The sequence below is a fragment of the Balaenoptera borealis genome (assembly GCF_965194805.1).
Source record: "Balaenoptera borealis genome assembly, chromosome: 3".
Taxonomy (NCBI): Eukaryota; Metazoa; Chordata; class Mammalia; order Artiodactyla; family Balaenopteridae; genus Balaenoptera; species Balaenoptera borealis.
This window is the reverse complement of record NC_138866.1, coordinates 12,948,586-12,976,498: the sequence shown is the minus strand read 5'-3', so window position 1 is coordinate 12,976,498 and position 27,913 is coordinate 12,948,586. Positions and strand designations below refer to the sequence as shown.

At 42.4% G+C, this 27,913-nt stretch overlaps 1 protein-coding gene across 1 annotated transcript in view; it reads right to left on the bottom strand.

Moving 5' to 3' along the window:
• The window catches only part of RPS6KA5 (ribosomal protein S6 kinase A5), a 182,932-nt gene extending 173,441 nt beyond the window's left edge, over nucleotides 1-9,491 (bottom strand). The window contains exon 1 of the mRNA XM_082384518.1: nucleotides 9,012-9,491. Within this exon, the coding sequence (XP_082240644.1) occupies nucleotides 9,012-9,117 (106 nt within the window). The 5' untranslated portion in view covers nucleotides 9,118-9,491. The remainder of the gene's footprint in view (nucleotides 1-9,011) is intronic.
• Between the last annotated feature and the right edge of the window lie 18,422 nt (nucleotides 9,492-27,913).

The window sequence follows — 27,913 nt, the reverse complement described above, 5'->3', positions numbered from 1 at the left end:
GTACAAAGTCAAATATCTTTCCATATTGTCCATCTTACTCATGGTTTGTATCTATGTGTTTGTATATAAATGCATTTAATTATATATTTACTTAATTCCGGTCTTGGCCCAGAAAAGACTTAAGGCAAAATAACTAAAGCATAAGAAAAGAAGAAAGAAAAATAAGAAGAAAGATTAGGGACAGAAAATGACACCAGGAAGAGGCTCAAGATGCATGCCAGACCACAATTTTATGTGGTGTAGGCTTGAGATATGAAGCATTCTAGCCACCAACTTGATAAAAGAGGTCTGCTCCAGGGATCCACTTCACAGCATTCCTATGAAAAACAGAACAGCTGGTCAAAGCAGCTCAGCTAGACTTGGTACTAAGATCGGAAAGGAATGTCTTCTTGGGGATTCCCTAGAGACGACATCATTCTACTTCTACTAAGAATGACATTTGTTACCATTTTCTACTAAATAGTTGTTTAAGTGACTAACTGCTTCACACTGTTATCTTATTCAGTTACCCAAGCCTGGGGCAAAATTATCTCCTGGTTCATCCAATCTTAAGCAAGATGTGTTAGTTCCCTATTGCTGCTGTAAAAAATTACATAAACTTCATGGTTTATGAACAACATAAATCTGTCTTATTATAGTTCTAGAGATCAGAAGTCTCAAACCAGGTCTTAAGGAGCGAAAATCAAGTGACAGTAGAGCTGCATTCCTTTTGGACACTCCAGGGGACTATCTGTTCTTCACCGTCTAGAGCCTGCTCACATGCCTTGGCTCATGGCCCCCTTCCAGCAATGGCTTCAGTCCAATCTCTGATGCCACTGTTGCATCTTCCCTCCCTCTATTTCCATTCTCACAACACCTTCTCTCTGACCTGCTTACCTCCCTCTCATAAGGACCCTGTGATTACATTGGACCCACGTGGATAACTCCCCATCCTTATTCACACCTGCAAGGTCTCTTTGCCATGTACAGAAACATTTACAGGTTAGGACATGGACATCTTGGGGGGAGGAGGTGTATTTTTCGGCCTACCACACAAGACTCTATTTACCTGTTTACAGCTACCTGCAATTTACAAATTGTAATGATGTGTCAGAAAAATAACAATGTAAGGCCAAATTTACATAATAACAGTAAAGCCACAAATGGAAAACTTAATCAAAACTTTTTTTATTTCAAGAGTTAATCATAGAATTCTTTTAAGTACCAAGTTTACCTTCTTTATTCCAAATAATTTGATATACAAAAGTATTATTTACACAATGTTTTGTCAGGAACACACTAGTTATATAAAAAGAAGCACACCGTCACAAAAACTTGAGTGTGAAATAAATAAAACTGCAATACCGAGTACTGTGCCCAAAATCGGGAACTTTAACTCCCTATTCTCCCTGCAGTCACAGGGCAGGGTGCCTACTGAGTACTAAAGAAAAAAAAAAAAAAAGTGAACTAGCCAGCTCACTCACAACTTCAGGAAGGTATAAAGTCCAGAGAACTTCCTTGATTTTTTGGAGGAACAGATATAGTTGAACCCACGGGGGCACTGCTAGAGACAAACATAATGAGGGCAAGATTCTATTTTAGACCCTATTCATCTTCCCTGAAAAACAAGAGGAATGTAGGAGTGCTCATACCATTGAGGTGCACCAAGATCTGTAAATCACTACAGGAGCTCAAAGGAGAAAACTGTGACAACCCCTCCCGCCCACAGCATTTTGAGATTGACATCTCTCAACAGTATATTTAACTGTGAAGCTTCAGTCAACACATGATGCTATTATGCTAGATTTTCCCTAGAGGAATTTTCACCAAGCATTAGCTTCTTTTTCAGGGGAAGAATTCAATCCTGCCCATCAGATCACTTGTGTCTCCAGGAAGCTGAGGTTTCATGATTTTTTCTTGCTTTGCAGTAGAGGTTAATGTTGGGTCTGATACAACAGTTGACTTGTCACCTGAGAAGCTTCCCCCCACCAACCCCCTGCCCCTGTTATAGACTGCAAACACAAAATATTCTTGTATCCCCCTTGATTTAAGGGCTGAGATGCCACCTACTTTGCCCAAATAGATAATTTTCTTTTCTTTTTTTAATTTATTTATTTATTTATTTTTGGCTGTGTTGGGTCTTTCTTGCTGCACGTGGGCTTTCTCTAGTTGCGGCAAGCGGGGGCTACTCTTCATTACATTGGCGGGCTTCTCATTGCAGTAGCTTCTCTTGTTGCGGAGCACGGGCTCTAGGCACATGGGCTTCAGTAGTTGTGTCACGTGAGCTCAGTAGTTGTGGCTCGCGGGCTCTAGAGTGCAGGCTCAGTAGTTGTGGCGCACGGGCTTAGTTGCGCCGTGGCATGTGGGATCTTCCCAGACCAGGGTTCGAACCTGTGTCCCCTGCATGGGCAGGCAGATTCTTAACCACTGCGTCACCAGGGAAGTCCTGTATCATTTTCTTAATCTCTAAAACTCATGGTAGAAAGAAGGGATTTTCTTATAAGTCTAGGCTCTAGGGAATTAAGATAGGGTACTATCAAAAACCTATTTATATTTTGACCATCCAAGGTATCCTATAAAGCTAAAGATAGAGCACAAGTTCTGCCTACTCTTCTCAAGGTGAGGAAAGTGTGAAATAAAGGGAAAAGTACACACAAACACAATATATATTTATACATGTATAATATAAAAAAGGAGAGCTGCATTGTTCTCACAGATAACTAAGATTGTCACTGAAATTTTTCAAAGTGTCTTTTTCTAGATAATCATTATGTTCCTAAAAAGTTAAGTATAAATAAAATCATTATAAATGGAATCATATTCAAAGAGCATCAGGGAATTATTTTTCAATGGGATTCAATCATGAATCCTCTGGCAAAACAGAATTATCTTTTAAAGTAAATCAGCACTTCTGACTTTTGTCTATACCAAGATTTCCACAGAAATTCCATTGAAGACCAACTTAATGCTGGTAAGTACTTTGGATATAACTCAGTCCAACACCTTTATTTTATGGATCAGTAAACTTAGGCTCAGAAAGGCAAAATGATTTATCTCAAGTCACACAGCAAGTTTGGGGCAGAGCTAGAAATATAATCCACCCTCAACTTCTGTTAGCCTTTACTTAGAAGACCCTAAGTATGGATGACAGCAATCAAATATGTACGATCTTTAATTGGAGGCAGAAATCAATCAAGCATATTTTGGGGAAACCAGACAGAGACATCACAGAAAAACAAAACTAGAGACAAATACCTCTTATGAATATAGACACAAAAATCCTCTACAAAACACTAGCAAACTGAATCCAGCGTGGTGTATAAAAAGAATTATACACATTACCAAGAGGGATTTATCCCAGGAATACAAGGTTGGCTTAACACTCCAAAATTAATTAATGTAATACACCTTATCAATAAAAACAAACAAAAAAACCACGTGATCATTTCCCTAAATGCAAAAAACAAAATTCGACGCCTTTTCATGATTAAAAACACCCAAACAAATTAGGAAAAGAAGAGAATTTCCTCAATCTAGTAAAGGGTATCTATGAAAAACCCACAGCTAACTTCATACTTAATGGTGAAAGACTAAAGCTTTCCCCCTAAGATCAGGAATAAGACAAGGATGTGTGCTTTCACCAATTCTATTGAATACTGTGCTGAAGGTTCTAGCCAAGACAATTAAGCAAGAAAACTAAATAAAAGTCATACACATTGGAAAGGAAGAAGTAAAACTATCTCTATTTGCAGATGATGTGATCTTGTCAGACATCCAATAAAAAAACATTAGAACTAATATACTAGTTCAGCAAGGTTGCAGGATACAAGATTAATATACAAAAATAAGTTGTATCTCTATATACTTTTAGTGAACGATCCAAAAATTAAACTAAGAAAATAATTATTTTACAATAGCAGCAAAAAGAATAAAATATTTAGGAATAAATTTAACAAAAGAAGTGTAGACATATAGTCTGAAAACTACAAAATGTTGAAAGGAATGAAAGAAGATCTAAATTAATGGAAAAACATTCCATGTTCATAAATCACAAGATTTAATATGCTAAGATGGCAACACTCCCAAAATTGATCTACAGATTTAATGCAATCCCTACCAGAATCATAGTTGGCTTCTTTGCAGAAATGTTGACAAGCTAATTCTAAAATTCATATGGAAATTCAAGGGATCCAAAATAGCCAAAACAATTTTGAAAAAGAAGAACAAGGCTGGAAGACTCACAATTCCCAATTTCAAAACTTACTAAAAAGTTACAGTAGTCAAGACAGTGTGGTGATGGCATAAGGACAGACACAAAAATCAGTGGAATTGAATTGAGAGTCCAAAACTAAATCCATACATCTATAGTCAATTGATTTTTGACAAGAGTGCTGAGAAAATAAAATGGGAAAAGAATAGCCTTTCAACAAATGAGGCAAAAACCTAAATGTAACAGCTAAAATCATACAACCCTTAGAAGGAAACAGAGATATAAAATCGTTGTGACTTTGAATTAGTCAATGATTTCTTAGATACAATACCAAAAGCAAGAGAAAGAAAAGAAAAAAGAAATAAATTGGACTTCATCAAATTAAAAACTATAGTGCTTCTAAGGTTATCACTGGAAAAAAAAAAGATAATCTACTTTATGGGAGAAAATATTTGTAAACCATATATCTAATAAGGGATCTGTATCTACAATACATAATAATAATAAAAAAGACAAATTAACCAATTAAAAAATGGGCAAAGGATCTGGATAGACATTTCTCCAAATACATACAAATGGCCCATGAGTACATGAAAAGATGCCCAACATCATTAGTCATTAGGAAACAAATCAAAACTACAGTGAGATACCACTTCATACTCACTAGGATGGCTATAAGCAAAAAGACCTACAATAACAAGTGATGGCGAGGATGTGGAGAAACTGGAGCCCTTGCTAGTGGGACTGTAAAGCAGTGCAGTCACTTTGGAAAACTTAAGTTAAACATAGACCTACCACGTGATCCAATAATTTTACTCAAGAAAAATGAAAACACAGGTCCATGCAGAAACTTGTACACAAATGTACATAGCAGCATTATTCACAACAGCCAAAAGGTTGAAACAACCCAAATGTCTATCAAATGATGAATGGATAAAATACAGTACATCCACACAATGAAATATTATCTGTCAATTTAAAAAATGAAGTGCTGACACACGTTACAAATGGATGAATCTTGAAAATACTATGTTTAGTAAAAGAAGCCAGTGATAAAAGATCACATATTATAAAGTTCCATAATAAGAAATGTCCCTAGGCAAATACACAGAAAGCAGAATTAGCAGTTGCCTAGGGTTGGGGATGGGTTGTGGGAATGTGGAGTGACCGATATAAATGGGTAAGACGTTTCTTTTTAGGGTGATGGAAAGTTCTAAAATTAGATTGTGGTGATGGTTGTGTAACTATAAAATTTATTGAATTGTACACTTAAAACAAGTGGATTTATGGTATGTAAATTATATCTCAAAAAAGCTGTTTAACAAAAAAAGACATTGCAGCTTCCACATTCAATCACTTGTTCTGGGGGAGCCAGCTGTCATGTCATGAGGACATTCAAGCAGCCCTATGGAGAGGTCCACATAGCAAGGAACTGAAGCACCTTGCCAACAACATGTGAGTGAGCTGTCTTGGAAGGGAACCTCCTGCCCCAGACAAGTCTTCAGGTGAATGCAGTCGTGGCCAACATCGTGACTAAAACCTCATGAGAGACCCTGAGTCAGAACCATCAGGCTAAGCAACTCCTGAATTCCTGACCCACAGAAATCATGTTGCTTTAGGCCACTACGTTTTGGCATAATTTGTTGCACAGCAATAGGTAACTAATACCCCTTCCTTGACCCTCTCCTCAGTGTTAGGCTCTCTCTCCTAATGACGGACACCTAAGGAAATGTCTTCCCAGCAACCCTTCCTCTTCTAAGAGTTTAGTTTCCACCCCCCCATCCATATGTTCACCGTAGTAGCTGTCATGTTAGTAGAACATGATCCCATTCCCTGGCCTTAGTTGAACAATCCAAAAGTAGGCACCTTACCAAAGCCAGGCTAATAAAGTCCTTCGCTAATATTTTTGTAACTGAAGCTGATAAAAAGGCAGTGTCTCTCTGGTACCGAGAACTGTAAGATATAAAACTTGGGGTCTGTCAGCAGCCATGTTCCTTCCCATGTGGAAAAAGGTGAACAGCAGTGGAGAAGAATGAAGCCATCACACAGAGACAAGCAAAGATTCAAGATGGAGAGAGTACGGACAGCATCAGTCTCTGGTTCCAGGGACTCCTGATGCAACTCAGTCCTTTCAGTGGGAAGACCACACGTGTCTTGTAACCCCAGCATATAAAACAGAACTCAGTACCTAAGAGGTAATGAAATATTTATTGAATAAATGAATAAGATAACCCTTCCAATAGTACCCGCTCTTTTTTGTTGCTGTGGTTCAACAGAGTTAGATTTGAAACCTAGAAGTCCTAAACCTCTTCTTTGCTAACTTTATACTCTGTATATCCTTCTATTATTACATTATGACAATATATCCTAATTACTGGTTTACATGGCCTCCTCCCCTACCATCAGAGGGCAAGAAATTTTCTCAGTCATTTTTTGTACCATCAGTACCATTTAGCCTAGAAAACAGAAAGTGTCAAGAAATGTTTAACTGATCTAATCAATCCTTTACTCTTGTGATCTTCAGATTTACATGCAACCAACATCTCCTGAGCGCCTAATCTGTGCCAACCAAACCAACAGTCTCATTCAATTTTCACATTCGGTAGATGAGAGAAGTGAGTGTGAAAGAGTTGAAATGACTTGCCCAAGTCTACGTAGCTAGTAACTGGCAGAGCTGAGATTTGGAACTAAGTCTTCCAATTCCATGTCCAGGGATGCCATGCTACTTGGTCTACACTATTGGAACACTTTCCATGTCCTTACATGTAACTTGTTGCCTTTTCACTCATCCTACAGCAGACAATACAATGTTGAGCACAAACGGGCAATCGCCAGCTGCTGACTTGATATGACTATATGCTTGTCCACATTTTGAGAAGCAAGGGACCACATCAGATCAAATTACTTTGGTGCCTATTATAGCATCATGTGCTGACAGGGGTCCAGTTGGCTGCAGATGAGAGAATCTTTCAAGCTATATTTTAACAGTGTTTTTGACCACTATATCCGGTCAGTTGTTCCAGTGTTCAGCAATAAATCAAAGTGACTGTTCATTTCCTTTGACAGTTAACAGTACTAATGAATTCAGTATAATCTCACCATCCATCAGAAAAATTTCTAAAATGCAAACTTGAAGCTGATGATTCACACAGTAGAGAAGGGGAAATAAAGCAGTTCTCATTGTTTTCTACAAAACTAGCATTGTAAAAAAATTTTTAAAAACTAGCGTTGTTTGCAAAATCCAGAAACTGAGCAGTTAGATGACTACTAATAAAGTAGGTTGCTCCTTGGTCATTTAGCAAAAAGCTGCTTGTTGCACCACTGTCAATGGCTGAGGAGCATATGATTTCAAGTAGCTTTTGCTGTACAGAACGAGTCTACATACATAAATCAGTGAATCGTTACGTAAGAAAAGAAAAATTCAAAATTTCCACACCAGAAAACACCTGACACTGAGCCTGGCACAAATCAGATATTAATACTGAATAAATGTTTACTGAATAAATTATTGAATAGCCCTTTGAAAACATCAGTTGTCTATTAAATTGAGAGAGAAAAATCAAACGAGCCAAACATACACAGGTTACGTTAGGAACTCCAAAATATTATGGAGTAACTGGTTCAAGATACATAACAAATTCACAATGACCAAAAAAAAAGATTTTAAGCCAATGTTTAAAAATGTTGAAATAAGTAAGCATGCATTTGACATCCCTCTTAAATTAAGTCACCACACTGGCGCTCAGTGTAACGCTAACCAGTAATAACAAAAAAATAAAAGAACGGGTGACAGACCTAACTTTGCAATCTGTTCAAAACAGTAACAAGGTGTACTAGGCACGCACTTGAAACCTGCTATTTAAGCTCTGTGTCTACACAATAAAAGAATATCCCAATATGCCAAAGAAGCTGAATCAAAAGCCTTAATAAACACGAGAACATTTAATAGTAACAATGAACAATTCATTAAAATGTATTATCTGTTCAGAAGTGCAAAAGGATCTCTAATAGGAGACTGGGCTCCACACATATAAACCCAACCTATACTGATTAGTCCGAATAAGCATTTTCCAAAATGAACAACCCATAACGAATAACGTAACAAGTATAAAGCCTGGGACGACTCCAGTGATCGCAAACATCAGAACGTGAGCGCTTAAGCTGGCTAGTTAGCCGCTTTTACCTAGAGCTTCAAATTTACTGAGCCTTCTTCTCAAGAGACCTTTGAAAGAAATTTAAGGCCAAGTATAGTATCTCATGATGATTGCAAATAAAGGCACTCAGTCCCTGGAGCCCGCGATCCCTCTTTATGTCACTAGAGACTGGACTCCTGAAAAGGCCGGGGGAAAGCCACCCTTTCATCTTGCACAGGACCGCAGCACCTTAGGGACCCCTCTAGAGAAGCAGAGGAGCGGAGAAGTGAGTCATGCTCCAAAACTAAGCGTCGTTCACCCTACACTGAGGAAGGCGCACCTTTCACCCTAGACAGGATGCAGTGACAGATGTGGCACCTGTGCGGGAAGGGGGCGCAAAGACATCCTCAGAGTCAGTGCCAAGAGGCAGCTGTCAGCTGCTCCGCGGGCCCCAACGCCCCACGCCCGCCGCTCATTCCCGGGCTGGGGAAAACTTTCCGCCAGCTCCCCTCGGGCGCGCCCCCACCTCCCGGGACCCCCGGGCTCCCGCCCCGTCCGAGAGGCCCCGCCCAGGGCCCGCCCCCCGCGCCCACGGCCCGACCCCGTGCCCCGAGGCCGAGCAGACCCCTGCGTGCCCTCGGGGCGCGCCCCAGCGCCCAGCCCGGCCGGCAGAGGGCGGGGTCGCTCACCCGTCCGCAGCTCGTGCTTGACAGTGAGGAGCTGCTCTCCCCCAGCGCCGCTGTCCCTGCTGGTCCCTGTGGCGCCGCCACCGCCGCTGCCGCCCTCCTCCTCCATCTTCTCCCTTTCCCGATCCCGCGGGGTCCTCCGAGGGGACCCGGGAGACAGCGGACGCCCGGGCCCTCACAGCTCCCGCTGCAGCCCCAGAAGCCGGGGTGCGGCGGCTCCAGAACTCGGACGCCGAGACGAGTAGCTTTCCCGCTCTGGCCGCACGGCTAGCTCCTCCGCCTCCTCCCCCTTCGGCGGGCTCCGCTAGTACCGCGCAACCAAACCACCCCCTGCTCCGCCGCCTCCTCCGTCAAGCTGCTCCGCCCACAGCCAGCAAGGTAGAGGAGCCATTCGAGCCGCCATCGCTTATTGGGCACAGGGCGCGCGCATCTGTCAGCGCCGGCTCCCATTGGACAGTCCTCTCTGACGCGTCACGAACCGCCCCGCCCCGCTCCTCGAGTTGTTGTTGCTTGGCGGGGTGGCAGGAGAGGGAGGAGCGCGACCGCTCCGATTGGTGAGACCGGAGTTCTGCCCCGCCCGTCTCCGCTGGTCCGCACGCGCAGTCAGAATCTTCCTTTCCCTGACATTCCCAGAACGGTCACACCCCTCATTCCCCAGCTTCGATCTGTTAGTAAACAGTGTCTAGTAGTCAGGAGGCGCTCGGGGTCTGTGATTGGCTATTGCCGAAAGAGGCGGGGAGGGCTGATTGGAACGTTTGGTCCGCCAGTCACTGTGGACAGAGGAGGAGCTTAGAAGAAAGCGCTTCTCACGCACGTGTTTGCAGACGTACCTGATGGTCCCAGGCAGCGATCCACGGGTGTGTGACCAGCTGGACGACAGCGCGTCTTAAAAAGGTGTTACTCGCCCTAGTGAGTCCTAAACAAACTTAAGTGGAGTTCGTGCTTAAGTATAGGTAGTTCTTAGACGTTTCAAAAATCCCGGCTCTCCATGAGGACTTTTGCAAAGGATAAACATTTCCATTTTGTACAAGACGCATCCTAGGCACCAAAAGGCTACAGAGATTAATAAAATAGAATACAATCCCTGCCCCTAAGCAACTTTCAATAGAACACGAGAAACAGACGATCTGTGAAATACATAGGAAACTGTAAAGCAGAATTCGAAATAATACAGTCGTACAAACTGTTAAGAGAACTGTGCAGATGGCAATAATTATTCTCAGTAGAGGAGCTGGGGAAGGCTTTTAGGGCAAGGAGGCATTTGAGATAACCAGCTTAAAAGGATGGGTGAGATAGAAATACCAGCAACAGATACAGGGATAGTAACTGTGAGCTAGGCCTGGAAGTGGAGAAGGCAAGGGTAGGTTAAGTGATTGATAAGGCTGGATGGAAGTATGACGTAAGAGACACAGCTAAAAAGGTAAGATTCCATAAGATAATGAAGAACCTGACCACAATGCTAAGCAGTGCAGATTTTATTTAGTACAGGATGGGGAGCCTCAAAGAGTAGCTACGATATCAAAGCTGTTCTCTTGGAAGTTAGCTTCGGTTATAGTGAGAAGATGGACTGAAGGGAAGAGGGGAAAGATGGCACAGCAAGAATACTTTTGCAAGGATAGAACTTATGGGAGTTTCCCATGAGAATGGGAAAAGGAGGGGATTAAAGATGGACACTTAGATATAATTCACATAGAAGTGAACTTTTAAACCAAGCGGGGATTAAATCAGGAGGTCAGCAAACTTTTTTTCAAAGAGCCAAATAGTAAATAGTTATTTTAGGCTTTGCAGGCCATGTGGTCTCTTTCACAACTATTCACCTCTGCTATTGCAGTGTGAAAGCAGCCCTAAACAATAAGTAAACTAACCGATACGGCTGTGTTCCAATAAAACTTTATTTATGGACATTGTAATTAAATTTAACACAAGTTTCATGTGATGATATATTCTTTTAATTCTTTTCAAACATTTAAAAATATAAAAACGATTCTTAGCTCTTGGGCCATTAAAAAAACAGGCAGGAAATCAGATTTGGCCTGCAGGCCATAGTTTGCAGACTCCTGGGTTAGACTGCCATGGAAAACAAAGCAGAGAAACCTCAGCAGCTGCTTCAGGCTGCTTCAGCTCCCTGGGCTTACCTGCCTGGAATATTCATCCCACTAAGCCATGACTGCCTACTTGTCTTTCTCCTCCACAAGTAGTGGGCTATTTGGAGCCAGGAAATGACTGTGTGCAATGTTCATTTGTTCACTCAACAACTTTTATGCCAGTTATGAACCAAGTACTATGATGGATACTAGAGACACAGGGGGAGCAAAACAGATACAATCCTTGCTCTTACAGAGCATACAGTCTTGAAATGGAAATCAGTATATTAAATAATCACATAAAGGAATGTAAACTTTCCATTGTGATCATGCTGTAAAGGAAAATTATAGGGTGCTGCAATAGAATATATCAGGGAGGCCTAATTTAGGTTGGAGGAGCTTGAAGGCCTTTATAAGGAAGTCTTATTTAAGATAATTCTTTAAAGATGAGTAGATTTCAACCAGGATGTGGCAGAGACTGGCCTGATGCTCACCAATCTCATTTCCTCTTCCTGGACACACAGGAAAAGTACATTTTTTTTTCCTTTGCAGTTAGGCCAGGGTCATGTGACTGTGATCTGGCCAACAGGGTGTGGGCACATGCAATGTGTGCCATTTCCAGGCCTGGCCGCATGCATATCACTCACGCTCTCTTCTCTTTCCACAGCACCTACAAAGGCCACATGTTGAATGTGGGCATGCCACAATTTTAGATGCACCCTGAAACCCTGCGTCTCCACTTGAAGAAGAGCCACCCTGACCTCCTTCAGACTGAGATGTGAGCAATAAATAAATCTTTTTAGGCATAAGCTACAGACATGTTCGGGTTGTTTGCTACCAAAGCAGAATCCAGTCTACCCTGACAATTTCACAAGTGAATTGCTGGGGCGAGAAAATTCTAGGAAGATGCAGATGCAAAGTCCTGAGACAGGCAAAGAGCCTATTGTATGTTAGGGACTGAGAGAAAGCAAATGGGGCCATAACACAGTAAGCAAGAGACGAGGTAAGGGAAGCAGACAGAGACCCAGTCGTGCAGTTTGTGGTAAGCCTATTAGTAACTCGGGAGTTTTTCCTGTGTGAAGTCAGAAGCAATGGAAGGAATTTAGATGGGAGAATGATAGAATTGGGGTAGTATTTTCAAAAGGTACTGTGGTTAGTGTTTGGAGACTGGGCTGGAGGGAGCAAGAAGGGATACAGGGAGACCAGTTAGGAGGTTATCACAGCAGTTTGGGCAAAAGATGATAGCAGGCATTGTAGATATGGAAAAGAAAAGGATGGTGCCTAGATATATATTTTGGACTTCATGAAGGATTGATTTCATGGGCGAGGATAAAAGGGGTGTCTGGAACAACACCAAAGTTTCTAGCAGGTGCAACTGTGTGGATGAAAGAGGAAGGTGGTACTGTGTAATGAGGGGCTGAATTAAAGGAAGAGCACATAGAGAGAATATCACGAGTTTAATTTTGAGACATTCAATGCCAATATTAAGTAGCTATGTGGTTATATGAGTCTGGAACTCTGCAGAGAGGTCTAGGGTAGAGATATAAATTTAGGAACCACTGGCACATAGACAGTATTTGAGGCCAGAGTTATGAATAAGATTACCAGGGGAGAGAATGTGCAGAAGGAAGAGGAGAGGAGCCCAGGACTGCACTCTAGGAATTTCAACATTGAGATGCTGGAATGAGAAGGGGGAGCTGGAAGCACAGGAGGAAAACCCAGAGAGTTTTGTATCTTGGAAGCCAAAGTGTTTCAAGAAGGAGGGAGTGGTCAGCTGGGTTACATACCCTGAGAGGTCACATGAGATGAAATCTGGGAAAGTTCCCATAAATTTGCCAACTTGGGTGCCACTGGTGACAATTTCCTAGGCAATTTTGGTAGAGCAAATGAGAGGTGAAGGAGTAGAAACAGTGTGCATGAACATGTTTTTCAAGGAGTTAGCCTTTGAATGAAAATAAAGAAATGCCCTAGCTGAAGAGATCCAGGAAGGTTTATTTTTTTTCTACTTTTTACTTTCAGATAATTTTTAAATTGCAGATAAGTTGCAAAAACAGTACAGAGTTTTCACACACCCTCCACCCAGCTTTTCCTGAGGTTAATATGTTACATACCAAGTTCAATCATCAAAACTGAGAAATTAACATTGGTACAATATAATTAAATAAACGACAGACTCTACAGATTTCGCCACTTGTTTCATAAAAATGGTCTCTGTATTTTTAAATGGTTGAAAAAGAATTAGAAGAAGAGTATACCGTGACACATGAAGATTATGTGAGATTTCAATTTCTATGTGCCAGAATCCAATCCATTTTCCTACATTACATTTAGTGGTCATGGCTCTTCAGTCTTCTCCAATCTGTAGCAGTTCCTTAGTCTTTCCTTGCCTTTCATGACCTTAACTCTTTTGAAAAGTACTGGTCAGGTATTTTTGTAGAATACCCTTTGATTTGGGTTCGTCTGATGTTTTGTTTATGATTAAATTGAGGTTACACATTTTGGGGCAAGAGTACCATAGAGGTGACATGCTCTGTCAATTCATCGTATCGGGGTACAAGAAGTTTATATTCTTATTACTTGTGATGTCAACCTTGAACACTTGGTTAAGGTGGTGTTTGCCAGGTTTCTCTAAAATTATTTTCCCACCGTAATTAATAAATATTGGGAGGGTGTGTGAGATACTTTTAGACTATGCAAATATTCAGTTTCTCTTTAAACTTCCGCCACTGGTTTTAGCATCATTTTGTGGATCTTGCCTACAGCAGTTATGACTGTGGTATTCTAACGGTAATTTTCTATTCAGTTATTTTTTAAGATGACAAGTACTGGAACTTGTTTGGGTGGTGATGGGATGGTGATGGGGGGAGAGGTTGGAGAACCAATGAAGACAATCTCTGAAAAAGTGGGCGGGGCTGGGAGCCTGAGCTCTCTGTGAGGTTTGCCTTTGATGGGAAGAGTCCCCAAGTCCTTCACTGTGGCAGGAGAGTGGGAAGAGGGGCTGGTGGCAGGCATGGACCAGCTTGTAGACTTGAGGGTACGTTGGTTATCTCATGTCAGTATCCCTGGCATCTAGCATTGGCTCTAGCCCAGAATGGGCTTTCAGTAAATGTTTGTTGAATGAATGAAAAGTGAATGAGAGAAAGTAGGAAACCTACACTTAAAGAGTAGGTATAAAAAGACTAGCTGGGACTTCCCTGGTGGTGCAGTGGCTGGAAGTCCGCCTGCCAATGCGGGGGACACGGGTTCGAGCCCTGGTCTGGGAAGATCCCACATGCCACGGAGTAACTAAGCCCGTGCACCACAACTGTTGAACCTACACTCTAGAGCCCGCGAGCTACAATTACTGAGCCCGCGTGCCACAACTACTGAAGCCCGCGTGCCTAGAGCCTGTGCTCCGCAACAAGAGAAGCCACCGCAATGAGAAGCCCGCGCACCGCAACGAAAGGTAGCCGCCGCTCGCCGCAACTAGAGAAAGCCCGCGTGCAGCAATGAAGACCCAACGCAGCCAAAAATAAATAAATAAAAATTAAAAAAAAAAAAAAAAAAAAAAGACTAGCTAATTGTGGGTATATCTCAGTAAAGCAGGAATAGGCCCTATGAGCTGATCCCACTTGTAGATAGTTAAAAACCACACAGTTGTGCACACATGTAGCAAAGAGTTTATTTCAGAGATTCAAGCTCTGTGCTGAGGGACAAAGGAGCTGGGATGAGATGGATTTGGGATCTGAGGATAGTGGAAACAGTTTGGAACAGTCACTGTGGAAAATAAATGTTGTGTATTGTGAGCCAGCTTGGATGATTGCTGACTAGCACTGGGGGCTCAGGTAGAGTCTGAAAGCCTGAATCAGGATTGTTAAACGTCTTTTCTCTAACAATTTACACTCCCCCTCAGGTTTGGAGGTTAGCAGTTGGGCAACAACCTGGTTGAAATCAGTGACCCTGGGGCCCAAGCAGGGTGAGAGGGCAGTGAAGCCAGCAATAAACTGCTGGCCTAGGGGAACTGGGTGGAGTCCAGGAGCTGGAGCTCACATAGATGAGTAGAACAGCACTTCTCAACCTTGGCTGCACATTAGAATCACCTGGAATACTTAAAAAATAAATATTTCCATCTCTGAAAAGTATGAATTAATTGGTCTGAGGCAGGGCCTCGACTTCAGGATTTTTTTTTTTTATAACTCCCCCGGTGATTATAATGTAGAACCACTTTTGCAGTGTGCAACTCTAACGTACAACCATTAGAGTAGAGGATGGTAAGTAAGAGCAAGTTGGAGTTTTGAAACAACGGCAACTTTTCAAAGGTGGTGATGATGCTGGATAGGGTAGGAAGGAAAATTATAAATCAGTGGCTGAAAATTCCAAAGCAAATGAGTGGGCGGGGCTTAACTGATTAGGCAGCGACACTAGAGGATGGCTTGGAGTCAAAGGAGGAGCCGTGTTGAAGAGGAGCGAGATAGCAGACAGGGCTCTATGGGTAGCTGCTGGAATCGAGGGAAACATCCCTGCTCCCTCCTGCCCTGAGAGATGGACAAGTAGGGAGGGTGGGCCTGTCCATGACAGGGCTGGGAAGGGGAAGGTATCCAGGAGGAAGCCAGGTTTCTGCTAAGGCTGGGAAGAGTAATAGAGGAAAAAGCTTGAAAATAGGTTTGTTCCCCTTAGGAACGGCCTTTCACCAGGCTTGCTGGTACCTGGTGCCAGAATGGGGCTCCCTGCTCACCCCATTATCTTGTGGGCCGGTGTCCATGGCACCATGCTACGTGGTCTTCTTATCCTTAGCGTCGGGGTCTGGAGCAAAGTGGCAGGCGGAGGGCCTTGCTCGGTGTGAGCCCTCGGGACTTAATGATCCCATTATTCACGCACTGTGAGCTGGACTCTCCTCACCTTTGGATTTGTAAGAATTGGGAAACTCCAGAGGCTCAGCTCCTCACACTCCCCTTTAATGGGCTCTATCAGAACACTCAGATGTACACTCAGAGAAGAAAGAACTTCTTTCAAAAAGTCAAAAATGGGAGCTTCCATGGTGGCGCAGTGGTTGAGAATCTGCCTGCCAATGCAGGGGACACGGGTTCGAGACCTGGTCTAGGAAGATCCCACATGCCGCGGAGCAGCTGGGCCCGTGAGCCACAATTACTGAGCCTGCGTGTCTGGAGCCTGTGCTCCGCAACAAGAGAGGCCGCGATAGTGAGAGGCCCGCGCACCACGATGAAGAGTGGCCCCCGCTTGCCACAACTAGAGAAAGCCCTCGCACAGAGAGGAAGACCCAACACAGCCATAAATAAATAAACAAACAAATACTTTAAAAAAAAAAAAGATTAAAAAAAAAAAAGTCAAAAATGACATTACCAACATCTTGATTCTGTTTTTGACCCTGTCAGAACCTTCATGTGTGATATAGATCCAGGAAATTTAAGGGACTCTCTGTAGCTGCAGAGACCAACAGACTCACGGAGTGTGAATTTCATACTCTCAGAAGGCAGCCATCCATGGCTGAAGTGGACATATTGCCACTGTTCTCAAGAAGGATGTTGGGAAGGCACACACACACACCTTGAGTTCACAATTGGGAAGGAAATTCTGTGAGGGGGGAGCAGCATTTAGACAGTTTTCTCGCTCTACTTTCTGGTATCCCATATTGAACCTACAAAGCTTAGAAACCCTCCAAATGTGGCAGATATGAAGCACTTGACTGAATCTGAGGATCCGGTCTGAGATCTGGCTATGTGGACTTGTGCCGACCGGTGCACAGCTGGGGGAGACTGTAGAGGCATGCACATCACAAATATATCCAGGTAAAGATAGCAAAGACATTTTTACTCCCTTCCTTCTCACTCATACCCCCCCAAATCTTCCGGAAGCAACAAAAAGCAAAACAAAGCAAAAACACAGAAAAAGCCCCATTTTTAATGAAACAAGGAAACTCTCAAAACCTCAAACCACAAACCGTGAAGTATGCCTGCCAAATACTGTAAAAATATGTACTGAAATTGGTGAAATGCTGAGAGCCAACATACACTGCCTCCAGGCTTGAGCCGGAAACACGTTTTCTTAGATGTTGGTATCATACTCCCAAGGGACCGAACCATTGATCCTTGGATTGGAGTGGGGTTTCCCAAAGGCAAGGGGGATCTTATATTACTGGGGGAACAGGAGATAAATTTAGGTGGTACACGGACAGTCATTTAATTATATCAACTAGCATAATGAAAAAGTGATTCATTTAAAGCTTGCTTTCATTTGTGATTACATCAAGAAGAAAGTCTTGGTTTGGTACCAATGGCCTTTAACTTATTTCTGATTTGTACTAAACTCTCTTTCTAACCAGAAAAATATAGACCTCAGACAACTGTATCTAGCTAGAACTTACTATCTTTGTTGTGTTTTCATTGTATTTATTTTAATAGTTACTTCCTATTTATGGCAAGTGATACTGGCTTTTCATTTATAATAGTGATATGCCTCCATTTTAAATAAGTAAAAATTGGGAATTGATTCAAAGAGGAATGTTGGTTATACCAGAGGGGACATGCAGATGAGGCAAAAATTGAGAAGTGTTACCCAAATGACTGAAATTTAGATTTTAATAATAAGATCCAAGGACCCCAGAGGAGAAACAGGTAGTGTTCTTACAACAAAAAACAAACAGGATGATGGCAGGAAGGTCAACATTAAGGAGAAAGCAGGCTGATGTTTATTTATTTCTATTGTATATGACCTGGCCTCCAAACCAAAGAAGTCTCCTGGAGATGAGAGAGTGAAGGGGATGGAGAGAAAATGGCTAGATTATTGCCCAGAGAGCCTAGACTGAGAGGGCCCTGCTGAGGCCCTCAGGAAGCTCTTCAGCACCCAAACTGAGTATCTAAGAGACATTCTTTATGGAGAGGAAATTAACAGATTTGGAATCACACTAAAGTAAAGCTACCAAGTGCCTCTGTGCCCTTCTTCCACCCCTTCCCATGCTATTCTTTAGCAAGTAGTTCTCCATCTCATTGGAGAAATTACAAAAATTTTTTTAGAAATCTCAAAGAGGAGGTTCAGGGGTACAAATAAGGAATTACATAGCAACAAAAGAGGATAAAACTGAGCGGCAGAACTCAAGAAGGGAAAGAGCGGAAAGCCACTTTAGAATCAACCAAAAATAAAATGAACACAAGTTAAAACACAATGGAACAATACGAAAAAGGACAAAGAAACGTTTTAAATTATTTAAAAATTTTATAGTTACAGAAAATAAACAGTGGAGATCCAACATATGAATAATTGGCATTCCTGAAGAAGTGCCCAGAATAAATGGAGCAAAAGAAGAAACTTAACTGAAAAGAAGACTTGAGTCAGCAAGTAGAAAGCACACACTGTGTCAAGGGAAAATCAGTACCAAGTGATCAGTGATAAAACATACCAGAGAGAAAAGATGCTCAACATCACTAATCATTAGGGAAATGCAAATCAAAACCACAATGAGGTATCACCTCACACTGGTCAGAATGGCCATCATCAAAAAATCTAGAAACAATAAATGCTGGAGAGGGTGTGGAGAAAAGGGAACCCTCTTGCACTCTTTGTGGGAATGTAAATTGATACAGCCACTGTGGAGAACAGTATGGAGGTTCCTTAAAAAGCTAAAAATAGAACTACCATACGACCCAGCAATCCCACTACAGGGCATATACTCTGAGAAAACCATAATTCAAAAAGAGTCATGTACCACAATGTTCATTGCAGCACTATTTACAATAGCCAGGACATGGAAGCAACCTAAATGTCCATCGACAGATGAATGGATAAAGAAGATGTGGCACATATATACAATGGAATATTACTCAGCCATAAAAAGGAACAAAATTGAGTTATTTATAGTGAGGTGGATGGACCTAGGGTCTGTCATACAGAGTGAAGTAAGTCAGAAAGAGAAAAACAAATAACGTATGCGAATGCATATACATGGAATCTAAAAAACGGTACTGATGAACCTAGTGGCAGGGCAGGAATAAAGACACAGACGTAGAGAATGGACTTGAGGACACGGGGTGCCAGGGGGAAGGGGAAGCTGGGATGAAGTGAGAGAGTAGCACTGACATATATACACTACCAAATGTAAAATGGATGGCTAGTGGGAAGCTGCTGCATGGCACAGGGAGATCAGCTCAGTGCTGTGTGAGCACCTAGAGGGGTGGGATAGGGAGGGTGGGAGGGAGGCTCAAGAGGGAGGGGATATGGGGATATAGGTATACATATAGCTGATTTACTTTGTTGTACAGCAGAAACTAACACAACATTGTGAAGCAATTATACTCCAATAAAGATGTGAAAAAAAAACCATACCAGATAAAACATCAAAAGCAACACCTAATATTAAATGACAATGAAACAAGTCTACAGAAGTCAAGAGCATAAAATTACGACTCATGAATTTTATTTTCTGCCAAGTTGTCCTTTAAGTATAAACGCTATTGGCAGTTATTCTTGAGCATAAAAAAACTAAGGGTTTGCATGTTCTTGAAAAAAGTTCTTTATACTTAAATTCAGTCAACCAAAAAAATGAATCAAAACAAATCAAGAGAAGAATTGAGGACAGAAAAACTGCTGAAGATGAGTTTTGAAAGGTTTTAAATGCAGAGTTAAGAGTAAACAGCTGTGGGATTGACTGTTAAAGAGCAAAATATAAACATTGCAAACTCTTACACTGTAAAATAATTATATACCTAAGAAAAATTGGGATGGGGAAAAGGCAGTGGGAGAACTTGTAAGCATATAAATTTACTCATCTGTACTGACACGGAAATAATCACTCTAAAAGATGGAATGCATGAACTGCAGCTGTTTAAGCAAGCATGATTCCAACTTCTTGATGATTTTTATATTCGTTTTTCTTAACAGATACTTCAAGAATGTTTGTGGTACAGAAACATTTAGCTGAAGTTCAGCAATTCCTTCAATTTCATTTCAGTTTCTTTTTCTATAAAATTAATATAATCATTTTACTTAAAACTAATTTGCAGAATAAGATCCCAGTGTTGTCTGTTGATCTTTCGGCTCTGTTTCTGAGCACAGGGACCCATTGAGATAATATATTCCAAATGTCGATGGCTGTTTCTAGGAAGTGAGATTTGAGGCATGTTTTTTAAAAACTTCCTCTTTGTACTTTTGTGTTATTTTTATCTTAAAAATACCATGTATAAAAATAATAGTCACTTTCTGAGTAGTGTGGTAGAACAGTAAAATGGCCCCCATGATCTTTGTCCTCAGGTGTGACTCCTACGATTATGGTATGTTACATAGCAAAAAAGGATTTCACAGATGCAATTAAGGTTACTAATTAGTTGACTTTAACATTGGGAGGTGATCAGGGTGGGCCTAACCTAATCACATGAGCACTTTAAATGCCGAGAGTGTTCTCTAGCTAGTAGCAGAAATCACAAGATTCAAAGCATGACAAGGCTTCAATGCAAATAGGTATACTGATGCTGGCTTATGAGATGGAGGGGGGGGCTACACGAAAAGGCCCTGAGTGCAGCCTCTGGGAGCTGATAGCAACCCCTTGACAACAACCAACAAGAAAACCAGGGGCTTCCCTGGTGGCGCAGTGGCTGAGAATCTGCCTGCCAATGCAGGTGACACGGGTTCGAGCTCTGGTCTGGGAAGATCCCACATGCCACGGAGCAACTAGGCCCGTTAGCCACAACTACTGAGCCTGCACATCTGGAGCTGGTGCTCCGCAACAAGAGAGGCCGCGATAGTGAGAGGCCCGCGCATCGCGATGAAGAGTGGCCCCCACTTGCCGCAAGTAGAGAAAGCCCTCGCACAGAAACGAAGACCCAACACAGCCAAAAATAAAATAAAATAAATTAATTAATTAAAAAAAAAAAAGAAAACCAGGCCCTCAGCCCTAGAACTGCAAGGACCCGAATTCTGCCAATGGCCTGAATGAACTAGAAAGTAGATGCTTTGCCAGAGCCCTCAGATAGAAGCCCAGCCTGACTTGCACCTTGATTTCGGCCTTGTGAGACCCTAAGCAGGGAACCCATTTGATCTGGCAAGTTCTGATCTACAGAACCGTGGGATAGTAACTGCTGCTGAAGTTTGTGGTCATTTGTTACACAGTAATAAAAAACCAGTATAAGTAGTCAACATTTTTCTCCATGCCAGACATACAGAATCAGAGTCCTCATCATAAACATCAGCATCCCCACGCCATCCTCACCCTTCTTCTGCATTTGCAGAGCTCAGGGTATCTACAGAAGCCCCAGATGATCTGTGAGAAAAGGGACCACTTTGTATAATGACTGGAAGACTCCAGTTTGGGATTAGATGTTTGTGGAGGTGTTGACTCAGATTATGCCTTTTGCACCAGTTGACTTTTTAAACAACAATCAAAACATTGGTTTTAAATGGATAAATAGACAAGCTGGGGACAGGAAGCTGGAGGTGAAGGGGAGGAGGTTAGGAATGGGCAGGGTAGGAAGGCAACCTGGTGGGAGGCCCAGTAGACAAGAGCAGTGAAAATACCTCTGTCGCACCTCATCTTTTTCTCCCAGTTCCATTCCTCAGAAACAATAATTTTAGCTTTTTAGATATTTCTTCTGGGGTTATCTATCTGTAAATACTATGCTTCTATCACTATTGATTGATTTGTTTTATACATTATTTTTTCCTCACATGATAAATAAGGATTTAGGTCATTTCACCAGTACCCCGACCCCTTCTCTTTATATAATTACAAAACTTCTTTGTTTTTCTATAGGTTACCTGTGTTGCGCTGATACACCTTTATTTCTTGTTCCATCAGCTAAGGGTAGTATCTCTCTTTTTCTTTTTAATTTTTATTGGAATATAGTTGATTTACAATGTCATGTTAGGTTCAGGTGTACAACAAAGTGAATCAGTTATACATATATCCACTCTTTTTTAGATTCCTTTCCCATATAGGCCATTACAGAGTATTGAGTAGAGTTCCCTGTGCTACACAGTAGGTCCTTATTAGTTATTTATTTTGTATATAGTACTGTGTATATGTCATAAGGGCAGTATCTGTTGACTGTTCACTTTCTAAGATGAAGGTAGCGGCAGCCCTACACTTCTCTTCCATATCTACCTCCCAACTTCTGCCATTTACAATTTTAAGGATAAGAACATTTACATTCTACTCTTAATCATAACTAACTCTCCCACAGACTGATCCTAAAAAATGAAAATCACTTAAATAGCATTTACATTGTTGTGACTCTGTAAATATTGTTCTCTGAAGAAGCAAAATGTTTATGAAGATTGCTCTTCCTTTTATGGTACAATTTTTTCCCTTGGATTTTCTACTTGCCTCTCTTTTATCTTGTTACATTTTTCTTTATCATGGCTCATTTCCCCCCAGCTTCTTCATCCAATCAGGGATTCTGTTGAGCTTTTAAGCCCTCCCCTCTGAGGCCCAACATCCTCCTGCTGTATAGCAGATGTGATGGGATTTTCCTTCATGGGTTTCCTGGGTCAATTCCGGGCTTTCCAAGATCCGCATCTCCCCACTTAAATGATACCTTTCTTTTCCTGCAGTGCATTTTCGTGTACCTTCCTAAGAAATGGTGTGTGAGAGGTCATTTTCTGGGCCCTGTTTGTCCCAAAAGATATTCTACATGCACACTTGGATGATAGTTTGGCTGAGGACAACACTATAGGCTGAAGATCATTTTCTTACAGATTACTGAAGGCATCACACTATTGCCTTCTTTTTTTTTTTTTTTTTCCTCACCACATGGCTTGCAGGATCTTAGTTCCCCGACCAGGGATCAAATTGGGGCCCTGAGCAGTGAAAGCTTGGAGTCCTAACCACTGGACCGCCAGGGAATTCCCCACACTGTTGCCTTCTAGCATTCAGTGCTGCTGATGAGAAGTCTGTTTTATTTTCATTATTATTTTCATTCCTCCATAGATGACTTTCTTTTTAATTGCAAGTTTTAAAAATTGTTCTCTTTATCTTTGGTATTTAAGATCAGATTATGTGACTAGGTGGGTCTTTTTTCCAAATTCTGTATTTACCCCTCAGTGGACTCTTACTCTCTAGAGCTGTGTGACCTTCAGTGCTGGAAAACTGTCGTGATATTTCTTTTATTTATTTATTTGGCTGTGCCGGGTCTTAGTTGCGGCACATGGGATCTTTAGTTGTGGCATGTGGGATCTTTTTAGTTGGCGGCATGCGAACTCTTAGTTGTGGCGTGTGGGATTTAGTTCCCTGGCCAGGAATCAAACCTGGGCCTCCTGCATTGGGAAAGCAGAAACCCAGCCACTGGACCACGGGGGAAGTCCCTCGTGGCATTTCTTTGATACTGTCCTCTCCCTTGATCTTCTTTGCTCTCTCTCTCTATATCTACTATTAATTGGATGTTAGAACTTCTCTTTATTTTCTACATGTTATTTCTTACCTTTTTAAAAATGGTCTGGTTTCAGAGAGAGTACTGTAATTTTATCTGCCAAACTTTCCATTGATTCTTTTATAACTTTAACTGTCATATTCTTAATTTAGGAGAGCTCATCTTGTGTGTCCTTTGTCAGAGCATCCTATTCTTCTTGTATAGATGAAATTGCTTCATGAGTCTTTCTGAGTATATTAATTAGAGCTTTTTCATTTAGTTTGCTTTTGCTTTGGGTTCTCTTCCTCAAAATAACTACTTCCTCCAGGGTGGGGTTTTTTTCCCGGTTTATTTTAGTCCCTCTTGAAGTCTTCTCTTGAAGTGCCCAGAGACTCCTCATTGTCCATCTTTAATTAAAAGTGAAGCCCAAAAAGCTAATTAGGAGTTCTGTGTGCTTGGGCTTATTGACTGGTAGGAAGGCTTCAAGTGCCTGGGAGTCCTGAATAGTAGATTGTGCTGATTTCCCCACTCTGTAGATATTATTTTTTTTATTTATTTATTTTTTTTAAAGAGTGCAGTCTGGGAGTTCCCTGGCAGTCCAGTGGTTAGGACTCCGCACTTTCACTGCCGAGGGCCTGGGTTCAATCCCCGGTCGGATCCCGCAAGCCGCATGTCGTGGCCAAATAAAAAAATAAATAAAGAGTGGAGTCTGACAGTACCTCTCCTGGGTGATAGAGACCTTGCTTTAGAGATAGGGGTGAGATGGGAAGGACTAAGTGTTTCCATATGCAGACTTTCAATTAATTCCCCTGTTTTCAGCCCTGTGTCTCACATCCTCTGCCACATGTGGTGGTGTCCCATCCTGAGCTTCTCTGGGATTCAGCTGGGAAGATCAGCCTCCTCCCACCTACATCGCTCTGTGCGCACTCCAGAGAGTGGGGCCCCAAACCTCCTGCCATTCTATGGTTTGTTGCACCCCACTGGGGAAACCACCCATCTAGACCGTGACTTCTTCTTCCCTGATATCACAGAGCCAATGAATGCCAGAGCCCGAACTCAAACCCACTCTCGAATTCCAAAGCCAAGGTCCCTGCGCTCACCACAGCCTCCTAGCAACTGCATGGTTAAGGTCTGATTGAAAAGGATGAGAAACTTGGGCCTATTTTTCAACAGACCTGATAGATTTGTTCTCTTTTAAGTGCTTATAGTGCCTTAGGATCACATTCTTTCCTTCGAAAGTTTCCCACTCAAATAGTTAATGTCGGCTAGAGTGATAAAGTGAAGCAGCCAGGGGGGGACGGGAGCGGGGAACACGCACCTCACTTAAAGTGGCAGTCACTCCTCAGCTGTGGCCAGTTGCTGCCACACTGGAATGCTGGCTAACCTTAGCCTCATCTCCTGATTTTTCAAGAAACATCAAAATTCAGATTATTAAGTAATAGGTATCATTGCGTAATGATGTAAAATGTCAGCAAATAATTCAAGTTCAACTGTGGCTGTAGACAAGCCGTGGTGACTAGTTTGCTGCCTCTAGACACTGCACTTGGGAGAGAAAACCTGAACCGAGATTGTGGGGGGAACAGAAAGTGAAAGCCGTGGCCGGACCCCTGGCCAATCACAGAAGTCCGGTTAAGACAGACCCAGGCAGTGTGTCTTCTCTGAGCCCCAGACGCTCCAGGAGGTGGGTCTGGTGATCATTTCATACTCCTCTCAACATTCACAACCCCACCGCCTGTCTTAGCTCCTAAGCCAGCTAGTCTCTCCCCTTTTCTTCTCTCAAGTCATTTTGCTCAGAGAAATCTTCCTCCTTCTGGATGACAGAGCCCATAGCACAGCAAAAGGATTCATGAATACTAAATACAGCTATTGACGAGGGTGAGGAGGGAGGCGGAGATCAGAAACCCCGAGGACTGGTGACAAGGGGCAGTTTTTAGCCAGAGGCCTGTCTGGAGCCTGGGAAGTGGACCAGAAACCATTTAACATCATTGAGCCAGAGCTTCTGCCTCTATAAAACTGAGATGATAAAAATAGCTGTTTGTACTTCATAGTATTGTTCCAGGAATCGAATGAGATAATGTGCCAGGGGGTGGCATTGTGACTGCAAATAAACCATCGCCTCTATTGGAGAAATTAAGGGTGCATTTGAATTGTACAAGGTGGGGCAGGACATAAACCTTAGAAATACCCCAAGGTTACTCTGTGATGAAATTGCCAGTCATTTCAGGGTTGATGTCATTCCGTCTGATGCAACGGACTGCAGTTTATTTCATTTCATTAAACCTATGTAAATAACAAGACACCTAAAATAACAAGGAACAATAGGAAAGGAGGTGAACCTGTTTTCGGAAGTCCTTGGAATGTGCTGACTCCTATATTCACGTGACGACTTGGGAAGGGCAATTCCAGAAGACCACGGATCCTCCTTAGTTTTCAGGAACTCCACTTAAATGCTGGTCAGAAAATGCCCTTTCGGCCTTACAATCTTTTGGGAAACTGATAGAGAACTGTGGTGTTGAGGCCACACCAAGTTCTAATTCAACTCAGCTGTCAGAAGAGCAGGAACCTCTAAATTTCCTTTGGCTGGGAGATTATGACCTCCTACCCAGGCAATGTCTGCTTTGTCATTCAGTTTCATCATTATTGTGTACATTTCATATTGAATGGCACAAAGATTGCTGTACAAATATGTTCACAGAAGCAATCTTTATATGAGCAAAGCATTTGAAAATGACATATCTGCTTATCAATTAAATAAATCATATTTTTATGATGTAGGATTATGCAGCCGTTAAAAGGGTATTTGCACAGTGGTTCGCACTGGGGAATGGTAACAGCACAGATGTAGTTGTGCTGGACTGGACCAAGGCAGAACAGTCACATCCTCTTCTGCGCAGTACAAGCCAGCTGAAACCACACGGAAGCATGACTTTAAATAAGGCAGCACAGCTGTGCCGGGCTGGTGAACATCTGCGGCCTGCGGACAGGTGAGGTCTGCAGCTGTCCGAGGTGGGGCTGTTCATAGCAGGCAGACACATCTGGCAACCTTCGAGGGGAAATGGATGCCACAGACACTGCCAAATCCTCGCACACTCATGCTTGGGAAAACCCCAGAAACCATCAGTGCATATTTTCTGAGAAGGCTGCATATGCGGACACTGCCCTCATTAATGATTATCATCCCGGGTGAGAAGAACCAGATCACCTGGACGTGGAATGAAAGATCTAGGAGGAACTCAGCTGTATGTGTCCGTGGAAGCAGAGCTCTGTAAGCTTGTTTAAGCTGTTATTTCATGCAAAAGAAAGTTGCAGTTGAGTCATTGCTTTTATTCTTGACCCTGGGACTTGTAATGGGGCGGGAAGAGGGTCTTACCTCAAATGCAAGTTAATGAACTGGATAATCTCAACAGAGGACTGTTTTCAGGAGGGATCAAGAACCTTCTGTAGTGAATATCCCAGGAGAAGAAGCAGTCCAATCAGGCACAAAGAGATTTCCCTGATAAGAATGTCATGGTCATCCAAGAAGCAAGGCAGTTCTGACGATAGTCTCCTGGCTGGGACTTTAAGGGTTTTCCTGGCTCAAACCCTAGTGATCTCCTCTCTGAATTCTGTGGGATGGGGCTGACATGGGAAGGATTCATTTTACCAGAAACTCTCTAAAATACTAAAATTAGTATGGCTTTGGTGCTTCTCTAACAATGAAGTGTAGACAGAACAAGGCGTCTCCCTCCCAAGTCATCCCCCTCCCAAGTCATCCCAGCTGACTGACCAAACCGCTCTGGTGTCATGGGTGGGATCTGGACCCAGGGCATCGGTGAGACTCCATGGGGCCTGGCTAGACGGTGGTGCCCAGGTAGACGATGGTGGTGCCCAGCATGAATGGGCTTGTACAGGAGGGTGGAGAGGTGGACAGAAGCCAGTGAGGGAGGCTTTGACAGGGACCAAGAGCCCTATTTGAGAAGGTGGAGACAAACACCAGGGAAACTGGTGACTCCATCTTTGCCCCTAGTGTGTTGAGGCTTGAAAACCATGTTACATCCAGTTGGGAAAACTGAGACACGGAGCGATTAATCACTTGCCCCAACGCATACAGCTGTAAAGTGAAAGAATTCAGATTTGAAACCAGATCTTCTGGATTTCTGCTTGTTCTATGGTTCATGAGGCCTTTTGGGAGAAACCAAAGGATGTCCAAGGAATACTGGTAATACAGTTGGACAGAAAATAAAATTCATCAGGGGAATGGCAACGATCAAAGCTAGAAAGATACGTGGGCTTTACTGTGGAGTTTGCACTAATTTGGGCAATAATGGCATAGTCCGGGGGTCAGCAAACTGTGATCTGCAGATCAAATCTGCTCACTATCTGTTCTGGAGGCCATGAGTTAACAATGGTTTTTACAGATGAACGCTCACAGTTGATCTAGTGATAGGGATCACTAAATTTGAACCCCACTTAAGTGAAATATTAGCCCGTAGAAAAGCATTCCATTCTTCTC